This window comes from Grampus griseus, assembly GCF_964374135.1.
Source record: "Grampus griseus genome assembly, chromosome: 19".
Taxonomy (NCBI): domain Eukaryota; kingdom Metazoa; phylum Chordata; class Mammalia; order Artiodactyla; family Delphinidae; genus Grampus; species Grampus griseus.
This window is the reverse complement of record NC_139013.1, coordinates 6,268,827-6,283,839: the sequence shown is the minus strand read 5'-3', so window position 1 is coordinate 6,283,839 and position 15,013 is coordinate 6,268,827. Positions and strand designations below refer to the sequence as shown.

The 15,013-nt window shown below is 48.9% G+C and overlaps 1 protein-coding gene across 1 annotated transcript; it reads left to right on the top strand.

The window, feature by feature from the left end:
- The first annotated feature begins 1,880 nt into the window (after positions 1–1,880).
- On the top strand, positions 1,881–4,080 carry CLEC11A (C-type lectin domain containing 11A). The gene is made up of 4 exons (XM_082676825.1): positions 1,881–2,169; positions 2,423–2,612; positions 2,932–3,123; positions 3,505–4,080. Exons 1-4 carry the CDS (start codon positions 2,023–2,025, stop codon positions 3,948–3,950), a joined length of 975 nt encoding a protein of 324 aa, XP_082532951.1. The 5' UTR covers positions 1,881–2,022; the 3' UTR covers positions 3,951–4,080.
- The last annotated feature ends 10,933 nt before the right edge of the window (positions 4,081–15,013 follow it).

Below are 15,013 nucleotides of genomic sequence, written 5' to 3'. Positions count from 1 at the left end.
ATGCCCTGCTTTTGCTTACAGCCAGAAGCTTTGGCTAGCTGCCGCCACGCTGGGCACCTCCAGCAGGCTGAGCCGGCCCCTCTCCGAGCCTCGGTTTTCTCCCTTGAAGGGTGGGCCCTGCGATCCTGGCCCGTGAGCTCCCATGTTCTCTTGCACAACCAGCCGGGCTGAGGCTGGGAAAACCTTACATGACGCACGGGCCTGGCATAGAGTGGGCACGGCCTGCCCTCCTGCTTCCTTTGCCTCTGCAGCCTCTCCTCCACTGCCTTCCCCACCTCTACCCCGGCTGCCACCCCTACCCCCAGTGCCACGGGGAACTCGAGTTGCCACCTAAACACAACCATCCGGTATTCGGTCTTCTGGCTGAGCTGTTACCCCGCAGGAAAGACTACTTCCTTCCTCTCTCAAATGATTGAGTACCTACTACGTGCGGAGCTGGCCCTGTTCTACCTCTGGGGATACAGCAATGCACACAGCCGCCTGCCTTCATTGGCGGGAGACAGACACTGAACAAGTAAACAAACAAACAAGGCAACGCCAGTCTTGATTCAACCGAAAAGATGAAATGAGGTGTTTGAATAAACTAACGTGGGGAAGGCCTCCCTGAGCTGAGACCTCAATGATGAGAAGGAACTGGGGGAAGAGTCTTCTAGAAGGAGGAAAAGGCTAGCGCAAAAGCTCTGAAGTGGGAAGGAGCTTAGCATTCAGGAAGTAGCGAAGAGGCCAGTGTGGCTGGAGCTTGTGGAGGGTGGGGGCGGGATGGGGGGAGTTAGGGCGCGAGGGGAATGGGGGTGATGAGCTTGCGGAGGTGCAAGGGACCCATCCTTCCCAGCCCCCACTGCTGGGCAGGCCAGGCCTGTGCAGAGGACAGGGCTTGGCTTCCCTCCCACATATGATGGGAAGCTGGGGGGAGCAGGGGAGTGGGGAGTGATGTGATCTGATTTATGGTGGTTTGGAAGCATTGCTCTGGCTGCGGCAAGCTGTGTGGATTGGAGGGGCTTGGGAGGAAGGAGGGGGAGAGGCAGGAAGAGGCGACTGCAGTGGTCCAGGCGGGAGATGAGGTACCTTGCTGAATGCTCAGAGCTCTCTGTGCACCCAGCTGGCATCTGTCTACTCCACCTCCCGGAAAAAGCTTTCCTGACCCCACCCACCCAGCCTCTCCCCGCCCCTCTGCCCCAGCCCATCACCCTGTGGGTCTGTCTGCTGGGCTGTGAACAGCTGGAATCCCCAGCGTCGCCCCACCCAGGACCCGGCCTGCAGGAGGTTTCCAGGAAAGCAAGGCAGATGGATCCAACAGCCCCACCTTCTAGGGCTGCACACACAGCCACACGCGTGCTCTTCACATGTGTCCCCACAGACAGGCACAGACACTCATTTGCATCTGGGGCAAGGGCTTGGAGGGCAGGGCGGGAGATCTGGGGACAGGAGGCGGTCTAGAGCTTGCGAATGGTGGGAAAGCCTCCTCCCGCAGGGTGTGTGGGCCACGGTGGCCACAGGATAATAACAACCTCAGCAAGACCTTGAGGTCTCCCCTGTCCTGAGCGCTGGCCAGGGGGAAGAGAGGGGAGCAGGGCCCAGCTCCGACAACTCCCTGAGGAGGTTCCTGGGCAGAGGCTGTACCCCAGGATCCCTTGGGGAGCCGGCTCCATCCTCTTCCTGACCTTCTGGAACTTTGGCTGTGGCAGAAGGAAAGAGCAGGACAGGACGGAAGCAAGCTCTGGAAAGTGGGAAGAGGAGGGTGTGTGCGGAGACCCAAGGCAGGCGGGATCCAAACTTTGGAACGTTGGAGGTTTCCGGCCACAGAGGCAGGGCCTCGGGGGAGCCAGGAGAGGCGGGGAGAGACACACACAGAGGAGCGGAGACCAACGGACCACGGACGAGACAGGAGCTGGGAGTTGGGAGGAGAGGGACCAGAGAGAAACGGACCAGGGGGCTGGTGATCTGCACACACTCCAGTCCCCAGAAACATCCCTCTCCTCAGAGACATCCTTCTGCAGCCTTTGGTGCTCCGAGCCCAGCCTGATGCAGGCAGCCTGGCTCCTCGGGGCTCTGGTGGTACCCCAGCTCCTGGGCTTCAGTCATGGAGTTTGGGGAGCCCAGAGGGAGCGGGAGGGGGGATGCGCTAGCCCCCAGGAAGAGGAGCGGGAGAGGGAGGCCCTGATGCTGAAGGTGAGTTAGGGGAGTGCTGGGACTCTAGTGGGGGGACCCGGCTGGGTGACTGTGGGCTTGGGAGGGGCGTATTTGAGGGTCAGGGAAATGGGCAACGGGAGGGATGGGTTAGGCTCAGAGGATGAGGGTGACGGGTTCAGAGTAGGGGCTCGGGGCAGAGAACCAGCTTACAGCTGGAAAGGGGTGGCTGGAGTGTCTGGGGGGTCAGAATGCAGCTGCCAGGCTGGCCCTGACCATCCCTCCCCTGCCTCAGCATTTACGGGAAGCCCTGGGACTGCCTGCTAGGAGGGGGGACGAAAATCCTGAGGGAAACCCTGGAGGCAAAGGGGCCTGGGCGACTGAGAAGGACGGTCAGGGGGAGGAAGGCGAGGAGGAACCAACCACAACTCCCTACTTCAGCCCCAGCCCCTCTCCCACCTCTGAAGACACCTTCACTTATATCCGTGAGTAATCATTAGCTCCGCCCTGCCCCCAGGCCTCCGTGGTCATTTTCACAAAAACGAACCGTCCTATCACTGCCCCGGGGTCTTTCAGGTGCCCACTGCCCAGCTCGGAGCCCCTATACCCCCAGGAGCTCCGGATCCCCGGCCTTGCCTCCCAAGAGCCCGGAGCCACCGGCCCCTACCTTCCAGGAGTCCTGAGTACCCCCACCCCCACCCCAACTCCGCCCCAGAAGCCCTAGGTCCCGGTCCCCCCAGGTCCTCTGGTCCCCTGGCTCCGCCCCCAGGGTCACGGTCCAGCGTGCGCCCTGTCCATACGCAGTGGGTCGCCTGGCCGGCCTGGACGCAGGCCTGCACCAGGTGCACGTCCGTCTGCACGCGTTGGACACCCGCGTGGCCGAGCTGAGCCGGGGGCTGCGGCAGCTGCGGGAGGTGGCGGGTGACACCCGCGACGCCTTGCAAGCCCTGAAGGAGGCGCAGAGCCGCTCCGAACGCGAGCATGGCCGCTTGGAGGGTGAGTCGCACCGTGCGGGGCGGGGAAAGAGGGACGATCCGGGTCAGATGGGGGACTGGTGGCAAAAGGGGTCCGGAAAAGTCTGAGGAGACGTGAGGACCCTGGGTGTCAGGGGCGAGGGGGTTCTTGCAGATTTGGGGTGTGTTGGTTGATGGGGAGGGTGAATGCGGGGAGCAGACGGGCTTGTGGGGAGGAACGCTCCCCACAGTGCTGTGGAGCCGAAACTACTCTGGCCGCACCACGCCCCCTACAGTCCCGCCCCAACAGTCTGGCCCCGCCCCTGGCGGCCCTGACGCCATCGCCCAGCCCCTGGCGGTTCTGAGCCCGCCTCCGCTCCGCCCTTGAGACACTAATCCCACCTCCGCTCCGCCCCGCCCGCAGGCTGCCTGAAGGGGGTGCGTCTAGGCCACAAGTGCTTCCTGCTGTCGCGCGACTTCGAGGCTCAGGCAGCGGCGCAGGCGCGGTGCGTGGCGCGGGGCGGAAGCCTGGCGCAGCCGGCGGATCGTCAGCAGATGGAAGTGCTTACTCGCTATCTGCGCACGGCGCTTGCCCCCTACAACTGGCCCGTGTGGCTGGGTGTGCACGACCGGCGCGCCGAGGGCCTCTACCTCTTCGAGAACGGCCAGCGCGTGTCCTTCTTCGCCTGGCACCGCTCCCCCAGCCCCGAGCCCGGCGCCCGGCCCAGCGCCACGCCGCACCCGCTCAGCCCCAACCAGCCTAACGGCGGCGCGCTCGAGAACTGCGTGGCGCAGGCCTCGGACGACGGCTCCTGGTGGGACCATGACTGCGAGCGGCGCCTCTACTATGTTTGCGAGTTCCCCTTTTAAGCGGGCCCGGTCCCCCGCCTCTCCACTCCATCCCACCATCCGCCCTTTGTGGCCGATCCCTGGGGGGCTCCTGCGGGGCCGGGACCCCTTCCTTGCCTGTCTTTCCTGGAAGCGGTGGGCACCAGGCTAGGTCCGGCGCCAATAAAGCCTTGTGGAATCTGACTTGAGCAGGCAGTGGAGGCACTTTTGGCCTTTATCTCTCTGCGGGGCAAGGCAGGAAGGGCAAGGTCCCATCCCCCTTTTACAGGTATTGTTTGAGCCCCAGATCAGAGTGATGGACAACACGTACATATGTACACACGGGCATCCGCTACTGCACACACATGTTTGGACTACACGAGTGCACACGCTGCTGACGCCTCCACCCCCATCGTGCCCCACTCAAGGCCTTTGGGACCCAGGGCCTGTCAGTCATCGTCCCAGGCCTTGGCCTTGGTCCTGATCAAAGAGATCTGGGAGGCACAAAGGAGCTAAAGGCTCTGACAAGTCCTGCAGGAAAGACCCTCATTTAATTTTTTTTAGTGTGTCTCAAACTTGTTTCACCAGATGGTACCATCATGTCATGTAAAGTCATGACATTATGGTCATGACTACTCCCTTCCCCTTCCCCCAACTCCAGAGCATGTGTTTAGACACAAACATGAGGACCTACCTAGCCTGGAAGCTTAGGCTCCCTCCCAATTGATCCGTCCTCCACTCCCTGCCTGTGAGGCCATGAGCCAGTCCCTCCCTCCCTCTGAGGCTCAGTTTCCTCGTCTGAACATGGGCACATTAGCCCTACCTTGTATGGCTCTTGGGATGTTCACATGAGCCCAGGAAAGTGAGCATTTGGGAAATGGTGGAGCGTAAGCCACACACTACATTTTCTTCCTCACCATTAATCCCCTGGGGCAGTGAGGACACCCAGACCCATCTTGGGCTCAGCACTGTGGACAGCACTCTTTGGAGGAAGAGCTCTTTTGGAAACACCCAGTGTCTCCCCACATACTGGCATCAGGGTCGGGACCCTGATATCCTCACAGAGCCCAGGAATCGGAGTGTGACCCTGTCTGTCCTTACATCTCTGTCCCTTCCCCTTCGTCAGCCATGGTACCACCCACCTAAAGTTTCACCATTGGATCTTCCAGTGGGAGGAAAGAGCCACTCCGTCATCTCCAGAAGGGGGGAGCACAAGCCACCCACTCCCTTTAGGAGTCATTTCTCAGCCCTACAGGCCCCATAGGAGGTACAGAAGAAGGGGGGTGGCCTCTGGTCAGGAAGGCTTCGATCAGGGGACTGAAGACTTTGCTCAAAATTCATCCCCCCTCTAAGCTTGTTTCCAGGGTTGCAGTGGGGCAGCAGGATGTCTTACAGAAAATCAAAGGGCAGATTAGGCAGACATTGGTGAATGTCTGCTATTGCTTGGGAGAAGTCCACCCTCACAGACCTGAAATTCTGGGAAGTGAGTGGTTGGGGGCAGTTCAATGGTTACCTGCCTAGATTCTGGAGCCAGATGGCCCAGGTTCTAATCCTACCTCAGCCACTTAACCTGCGCAACCTGAGGGAGACATAACTTTGCTGTTCCTCAGTGTCCCTATCTGTATAATGGGGGTGATATCATCTGCCTCCTAGAATAGTGCCAGACACAGAGGGGCCTTTGTAACGTCAGCTCTGATGCTTACTCGGCTATTTTAACCTCACCTTCACCTCTGCTTGCTCTCTCCAGACACTGTCTTTGCATAGGCAAAAGTCCAAGAATTGGCTAATGTGTCACCCTGAACAACCTGCCTACCCCCTAGCTCCCACAGCAGGGTTAGGTACTGCCTTTGGTGCTCCCGAACCCCTGACTCCTCTCATGACCTAGCTAACCCTGATCAGCCAGACTGGGCACCCTTGTGGGGCAGGGCTGGGTATGACCAGCTCTGCGTCCCCAGCATCCCTGGCATGTGGGAGTTCTTTGAATGAAGGAAGATGCCTGTGTGGGGCCATGTTGGGAACCCTGAGATGAACTGGATTTCTAACTGCTTCTCTTCCTCCCTGGCGTCCCCCAGGCCTCAGTCGGGTGACTCACCTGGGCTCCCACTGGGTCGGGGGCTTTCCTCATCAAGCCTTCCATCACTCTAGGTGCCACTGTTTGGTCAGTATCTGTCATACTAGCCCAGGGAAAAAGAGTTGTGGACACAGAGACGTCCGGGGTGGGGAGTAGAGGGCATTTGCAAGGAGTGTTAACTCATCAGATCAGCTCGCCTGTACGCTGCTTTCTGGCTGATTCCGGTCTGCATATGGGAACACTGCTGCCTTCTCCAAGAAGCCCTCCCAGGCCTCTCAAGGGCGTTTGCCAATGCCACCTCTTTTGGCTCTCTGTGGAGCACCTGCCGTTTGAGAGCTCCGAGCCGCGGACCGGAGAAGGCCTCGGCAGTTGGTCGGGTTCGGTGAGTTAAGGGATCCCAGTGAAGTGATGGAGGAAGGGCGCAAAGCCTGAAATGACCCAGCGGGAAGATAAAGAACCAGGGGGGGTCCACCGGCCTGCCAGGACTACGAATCCCAGGAGGCTGAGCGGCAGGCCCGCAACCTCCTGCCCAGAACAACATTTCCCAGCAGCCATCGTGGGCTTCATGCAGATCCTCTCTCAAGCCCCGCCCTCTCCTCCACGTGAGGATCGCCCACATTTCCCTGCAAGTTGGAGGACCACACCCAGTCTCCAATCAGAGCTCAGACCCTGGCTCCCCACCCTCCAGGTCTCACCCCGAGGTACTTTGGGAAATGTAGTCCGGTCCCGAGTCAACGGAGAGAAAACATGAATCGGCGGAGTCTAACATTCCATTAGGCTTAGAGTGTAATGGGTGCTCAGATCTTACTACGAGAGTGTTTCAAAATATGGGTGAATTTCCACGGGTGTATCATAACCATTTTTAAAAAAGTGAAATCGTAGAAAATATCAGAATGAAGAGAAAGTGGAAAGAAATAGTTCTCATAATTTGAGTTCTTGAGTATGTACTGAATTACAATATAAAACACAACATAAAAATTCTCCCTTTGGGGGATTCCCTGGTGGCGCAGTGGTTAAGAGTCTGCCTGCCAACTCAGGAGACACAGGTTTGAGCCCTGGTCCAGGAAGATCCCACATGCCGCAGACAATTAAGCCCGTGTGCCACAACTACTGAGCCTGCGCTCTAGAGCCCGCAAGCCACAACTACTGAAAGCCCGCACGCCAGGACGCCTGTGCGCCTAGAGCCCGTGCTCTGCAACAAGAGAAGCCATTGCAATGAGAAGCCCATGCACCGCAACGAAGAGCAGACCCCGCTCGCCGCAACTAGAGAAAGCCCGCGTGCAGCAACAAAGACCCAACGCAGCCAAAAATAAAATAAATAAATTACTTAAAAAAAAATTCTTCCTTGGCCTGCAAAAGATTTGCTAAAATCTAGTCCAAACCAATTCAGCCCCTTTTAAAAGAACCAAAACTTTTTATTTGGAAATAATTTCAAACTTACAAATAACTTGCACAAATAAAAATAATATTTTGTATATGCCCTTTACCCAGATTTATTTACTGTTAACAGTTCACCCCATTGCTTTAGCTTTATCATCCTCAATCTATTGTCAACCTGAAAAAATAAAGTGGCAAGTTATTTTACCAGCAAAATGAGTTTATTCAGGAATAGCAGAAGAATTACAGTTCGAGCAGAGAAAGCTGCGGTGAACCACAGGCAAGTCCGAAGAGGTGGACAGCAGGTCAGCTTTTATTAGGTTTCAGGAGGAAATTGGGGAGGGTTGTTTTGAATAAAAGTTTATTGGAGAAGAACAAGACTTTGAGGTTGTGGTGGTTTCTTTCTTTTCTTTTTTTGGCTCTGCCGCAGGGCATGTGGGATCTTGGTCTCCCAGTCAGGATCGAACACACGTCCCCTCCATTGAAAGCACAGAGTCTTAACCACTGGACTTCCAGGGAAGCCCCCGTGGTGGTTTCTTGTTGACTGCAAGCAGTGGTTAGTGGATCTTGCTGGGGCAAGGAGGAATCCTCCTCCCTTTTCTTAAAACCAGGAAGTGAAATTCCCATGTGAAAAAATGTACTCTCCTGTCCCAGAAGGAAAAAAGTAACATTCTTATCATCATGCATAAGAAGTTAAGACCAAGAGAATTTTGTACAAAGAATTCTATATGAGCAGACCTTGTTAAAATAATTTTTATCTCCCTTCTTCCTTCTGGTTATGCAGGCTGCAGTGTGTGGTATATGCATGAGAGCTCTCTTTTCTGGGCTTTCTGAATTCATTTTAAATGAAGTTTTCCTCTATTTTCACTCTATTGATCTATCTGCCCATTCAACCATCCATCCATCCACTCATCACCCACCACTCCATCCTAACGCAATCACCAGGGACAAACCAAAGTCAGGTTTATTGACTCATTGCAATGAAAGAGACCACGTCCCCAAAAAGGAGCTGGATCGAGCTATAGAATTTGGGGGAGGAGAGGAATTCGAATGAAATTTAAGTGAAGCTATGTTTTAATAGCTTGAGAGCAAAGCAGGGATTTGTATAAATGAGTCAACATCAGGTCTGGACTGCAAAGTGGTCTCAGGGTCCTGTTTCCTTGGAAACTACCAAGTTAAGACAAATGTGGCATGTTGTATCTAGAAACTCTATCTAAATCTCTGTATCAGGGCTGGAAATGGAGGCTTCTTGTCTGTGTCAAAGTGACTTACATCTTACAGGCAAGAGTAGGATGTTTATTTATTTATTTTTTTGCCGCGTGGCACTGGCTTGCAGGATCTTAGTTCCCCAACCAGGGATTGAACCCAGGCCATGGCAGTGAAAGCACCAAGTCCTAACCACTGGACCGCCAGGGAATTCCCTGTTGAATTCTTATGGATATAATTTCAAATAAGAAAGTTTCCAAAAGCCTGTGATTTTTGAGAACTAAGCTTCTCAGTGAGTAAAATAGCCCTAGTCACCCATAAAGGGAGTTATTAGAACACTACAGCTGCAGCATATCCCCGGGGGCGGGGATGTTTCCTGTTAACTTTATGGTTGGCTTTATCTGTGTCCATAGATGGATGGTGGGGCAGAGTTTTAATTCCAGCTGGTTTTCATTTCTCAATATACATATATTTTCTAAAGCATGTAAGGGTTAGTTCTACACATCATCGCCCTTTACCTTTAAATACTTCAGCGTGTTTTTCTTAAGAATAGAGATGTTCTCTTACCTAACCACCTGTAACCAACCTCAGTAAATACAACATTTACATAATACTTGTCTAATCTACTGGTGATTTGCCAATTTTGTCCATTGACCCAAATGCTGTCCTTCCTAACACTTTCCCCATCCCCAGGATCCAGCCTTTAGTTGTCGTGTCTCCTTGAATCTGGAACATTTCTGTATTTATGAGACTGACAATTTGGAAGAACAACTCTCTCCCTTTAAAAAAAATAGAAGTGCTTCACTTGAGTTTGCCTGATGTTTCCTTATGATGATTAGATTCAGGTTACTCGTTCTCTACCGGAATATATGAGGTCAATGTATCCTTCCATTTTAGGGTCAGTTGAGAGAAGTGTGCAAAGCATGGGATGGTTTATTTATTTATTTATTTTTTTTGCGGTACGCGGGCCTCTCCCGTTGCGGAGCACAGGCTCCTGACGCCCAGGCTCAGCGGCCATGGCTCACGGGCCCAGCCGCTCCGCGGCATGTGGGATCTTCCCGGACCGGGGCACGAACCCGTGTCCCCTGCATCGGCAGGCGGACTCTCAACCACTGCGCCACCAGGGAAGCCCCGGCTTATTTTGTTTTAAGTTACTTTTCTGTTGTCAGTGGTTCTCCATGAACGTGACTCCTTCCTGGCTTCCTCAGATTTTTCCTGTGCTAGCCCTCTGTTCTTCATTCATTCTTCTTTTTTTTTTTTTTGCGGTACGCGGGCCTCTCACTGTTGTGGCCTCTCCCGTTGCGGAGCACAGGCTCCTGACGCCCAGGCTCAGCGGCCATGGCTCACGGGCCCAGCCGCTCCGCGGCATGTGGGATCTTCCCGGACCGCGGCACGAACCCGTGTCCCCTGCATCGGCAGGCGGACTCTCAACCACTGCGCCACCAGGGGAGCCCTTCATTCATTCATTTGAACAACCTCTCCTCTGCTCCAACCCCAAGCCACCACCTCCTCCTAGAATGCCAGCCTCATCATTTCCAGGAGCAAAGTGCTTCTTTTCAAAGTACAGGTGGTTTGTGTGAGCCAGGCCAGATAGCAGTGTGAGCTTGGGTTCTGGAAATTCCTTTGGGGAGGCAAGTAAAGTTCCCCTCTGAATCTCTCCACCGATTCCAAACACAACTGGACTTTGGTTTCTGATCCTGAGCAGTGACAGCTCCCGGCAGCCTTGTGGGCAGGAAGCCACAGCTGGGGTGGAGTCGGGGGACAAAGATGACAGGAAGAGGAACACCAGCTCTGCCTTAAAAACAATCTCTTTGGCAATTTTGTAATATCTGATGCGTGTAAAATAACAGATATGTAAATATTGAGGCATTAAAAAGACCACCCACTAACCCACCACTCTATTTAAAAGTACACGTGATAAATAGAATTAACATTGATCTATATGAAAGCTGTTAAAAGAGTAAATCCTAAGAGTTATCACAGGGGAATTTTTTTCTATTTCTTTAATTTTATATCTATATGAGATATGTTCATTGAGGTAGTCATTTCATAATATAAGCCAAGTCATTATGCTGTACACCTTAAACTTATGCACTGCTGTATGTCAATTATATCTCAATAAAACTGGAAGAAAAAATTTAAATACATTTGGAAAAATTTTTATACTGGTGTCTCCTTCTTACTATTTGGTGGTCTTTATATATTCTGCATACTAATCCTTTGTCAGTTATGCATTGCAAATCTGTGACTTGTTCTTTTACTTTCTTGATAGTGTCGTCTATTGATTAGAAGTTCTTAGTTTTAATGTAGTCAAATTTCCAAGTGCTTTCACTTGGTACTTTTGGGGGATCATTTAAAGAATCCTTCCCTGCCCCAAGGTGATACAGTGTTAATACAAAAACGTCAAGAACAGCATGAATAAGGAAAAGCTATTTCTTCTCACATGAATCAAAAAAATCCTAAATAAAAATATTACCATTTGATTTCATCAATATATTAAAAATATGACATTTGATGAGGTTATACCAGATGTGCAAGGTTGTTTAGCGTCAGAAAAATCTATTAATTAATTAATTCACTACTTTTACAGATTAATGGACAATGACAATCTTCATAGATAGAGAAAAAGCGTTTGATAAAAATTTTATTCAACAGATATATTTTTCTGCAAGGGGTTAAGCATCTAACTCAAACAGTGGGAAAATAAGCAATAAAGCAAAACCACACAAACAAATGCAAAAGAAATGATTTTAAAGATATGGGCAGAAATCAATGAAATGAATGGGGGAAGAAAAGAAGATTAACAAAACCGAAAACTAGTTTAATTTTTGAAAAAGTTACTAAGATAAACCGACTTTTAGCAAAATCAAATAGGAAAAGAAGAGATTGACTGCAGATAAAATACAAACTGTAAAAGAGTAAATGATATTGACCGAGGCAGAGATATAAAAAAGAACAACATCGTGATTATGACTAACAATGGGCTAACATTTAAAATCTAGATGAAACGCTTAAATTACTAGAAAAATATAAAATGCTAAAAATTACACAAAAATAGAGAACTTGAGTAAACCAATAATTACTGAAATATGCGAAGTTATAGTCAAATAGAAAAAGAAAGGTGTAAAGACTAAAAGGGAATAGAGAAAGCTGTCATTATTTGAACATGATATAATTATATACCCAGTAAAACCAGTGGAATGAACAAACTATGAGAACAAATAATAAGAAATATCACAAGGTCCCCAGTTACGAGATTAATCTACAAAAATCAATTCCTTTGCTTTTCACCAACAATAAACAAACATACAGTGTAATTAAAGAGACTATTCACCATCCCAAAAAAATCTAGAGACCATCTAGGAACTGGCAAATAAGAAAACATAAGATTCTGTGGCAAAAACTTAAAATCTAATAAAAGACCCCAAAATGAACTGAGTGAAAGCAAAGACGTGCTACACTCTTGGTTGGGGTGAGTGTGTATTATACTAATGTCAATACGTCACAAATAATTTATAGATTTAATACAATTGCAAACAAATTTCTACTTGGATTATTTAAACAGCGTTATTGAGATTCACATCCCATACAATTCACACAATTAAAGTGTACAATTCAGTGGTTCTTAGTATATTGAGATGTGTACAACCACCACCACAGTGAATTGGATTTTCACCATCTCAATCCCTATACCATTCAGCAATCACCTCCCTATCTCCCCATCCGCTCCCAGACCTAAGAAACCACTGATCTATTTCCTACCTCTATAGGTTTGCCTATTATGGACATTTCCATTTATATGAAAGGAATCATATAAATATGTGGTCTTTTGGGACTGGCTAGGGACTTCCCTGGTGGTCCAGTGGGTAAGACTTCGCACTCCCAGTGTGGAGGGCCCAGGTTTGATCCCTGGTCAAGGAACTAGATCCCACATGCATGCTGCAACTACTGCAACTAAGAGTCCACATGCTGTAACTAAGACCCGGTGCAGCCAAAACTAACTAACTAAATAAGTCTTTAAAATAAATTGGACTATTTGTCTATTTGTTATTTTTTTAACATCTTTATTGGAGTATAATTGCTTTACAATGGTATATTAATTTCTGCTTTATAACAAAGTGAATCAGCTATACATACACATATATCCCCATATCTCCTCCCTCTTGCGTTTTCTCCCTCTGTTTGTTATTGAGTTGTAAGGATTCTTTACGTATTCTTCTTTTTTTTTTTTTAGTTCTTGCTTTGGAGTTTACCATATACATTTTAATCGATCAGAATCAGGGTCAGATTTATACCAGCTTAATTTCAGTGAGACATAGAATTGTTACTCCTATATAGCTCTATTCCCTTTTTTTCTCTTTCTGTGGAATTATTTTTATACATATTAATGTTACAAACCCAACTATACATTGTTATAATTAATATTTTACCATCTGTAGTCATTTCCTTAGCCCAATATAGCTTTCCTCCCACTTACCTCCTTTGGTTGTTATAGGCAAATATATTACATTTCTATATGTTATAGGCCCAACAATACTTTATATGCATATTATTTTATACAATTGTTTTTAAGTCAGTTGAGAGGATACAGGAGAAAAAACTATGCCTTTACACTATCTTTATAATTACATAATTACCTTTACTAGTTTTTTCCTGTGTGTTCACATTACCACCTGGAATCACTTTGCTTTCAGCCTGAAGAACTTCCTTTAATATTTCTTATAAGGCTGGTTTACTAGCAAGAAATTCTCTCAGTTTTATCTGGGAATGTCTTTATTTTGCCTTCACTTTTTTTTTTTTCCAGTACGCGGGCCTCTCACTGCTGTGGTGTCTCCCGTTGCGGAGCACAGGCTCCGGACGCGCAGGCTCAGCGGCCATGGCTTACGGGCCCAGCCGCTCTGCGGCATGTGGGATCATCCCGGACCGGGGCACGAACCCGCGTCCCCTGCATCGGCAGGCGGACTCTCAACCACTGCGCCACCAGGGAAGCCCTTGCCTTCACTTTTGAAAGATAGCTTTGCTGGGTATAGGATTCCTGGTTGATAGTTTTATTCTTTGAGCACTTTGAATATGTTACACCACTGCCTCTGGCCTCCAACATTTCTGTTGAAAAATCAGCTATTAATTTTATTGGGTTTCTTTGTATGTGTAAAGTCATTTTTCTCTTTCTGCTTTTAAGATTTTCTCCTTTTCTTTGTTTCAGCGTTTTTACTAGTATGTATCTGATTGTGGGTCTCTTCACGTTGATCCTATTTGAGTTCATTGAGTCTCCTAGATATGTAGGTTGGTGTAATAAATTTGGGAGGTTTTCAGCCATTATTTATTCGGAAAACATTTTTCTATTCCTCTCTCTCTCTTCTCCTCTGGTATTCCCATTAGGCTTATGTTGGCCTGTGTGATGGTGTCAATAAGAGCAATAGTTGTTACACCATCTGCTAGAGACCTTCAATATTTGGGTTCAATATTTAAAAGCATAGAATGGTTAGGAGAAAAGAATTGCCTATTCATCATGTCAATCCTTTCAGCTTTCTTGGATTTTAAAATACTTAAAGTATAAAAAGGGTGCAAGGGATTTTGGGGGCGATGGAACTATTCTGTGTCTTGGTTGGGGTGGTGGTTACACAATGTATGCATTTGTGAAAACCCTAGAACTGCATCTAAAAGTGTGGATTGCACTGTATGCAAACAATGCCTTCATTTTAAAAATACTTAAAGTAGATTTTTTTTCCTTTTTGTCTCGTATGAAAGATACAGATTTGACAACCTTAAATTTAAAACCTCTGTGTATAAAAAACAACTCACACTAAAGTTAAAAGAGAAGAAATAGACTTGAAAAAAATTGTACCTTATGTGACAGAAATAATGTTAATAATCTTATCATATAAAGTGACAGAAGAGGGAACACAACAGTTGGATTCCTGAAGGCAAGTGGGCAAAACACATGAAAAGACAGTTCCCAAAACAGGAAATATAGTGAGTAACCAACCATTTCAAGAAGATAGCGCGTCACACAAGAAATCAAAAAATTCCAGTAAGTCAATAACCAGGAGAAATGTTTAAACTAGAAGACCCAGAGGTGGTGGGTGAGGCCTGCCCTGTTGTACATCCTCACATCCTTCTGGAAAAAAAAAGCCAAGATCTTTTCTTCTTTGGGGACCACTTCTGGGAATCCAAAGAAATCATCCTAAACATGGAAAAAAGATTTATCCCCAAAGATGTTATTTGCAGCACTATTTATAACAGCAAAACACGTGGTGGGAAAAAAATGTTTGTTCAGGAATTCCCTGGCGGTCCAGTGGTTAGGACTCCGTGCTTTCACTGCTGAGGGCCTGGGTTCGACCCCTGGCCGGGGAACTAAGATCCTATAAGCCCTGCAGCACGGCCAAGGAAAACAAAAACAAAAACAAAGAACACACGGTGGTGGTCGTGGTGTCAGGGTGGGGATGGGGAG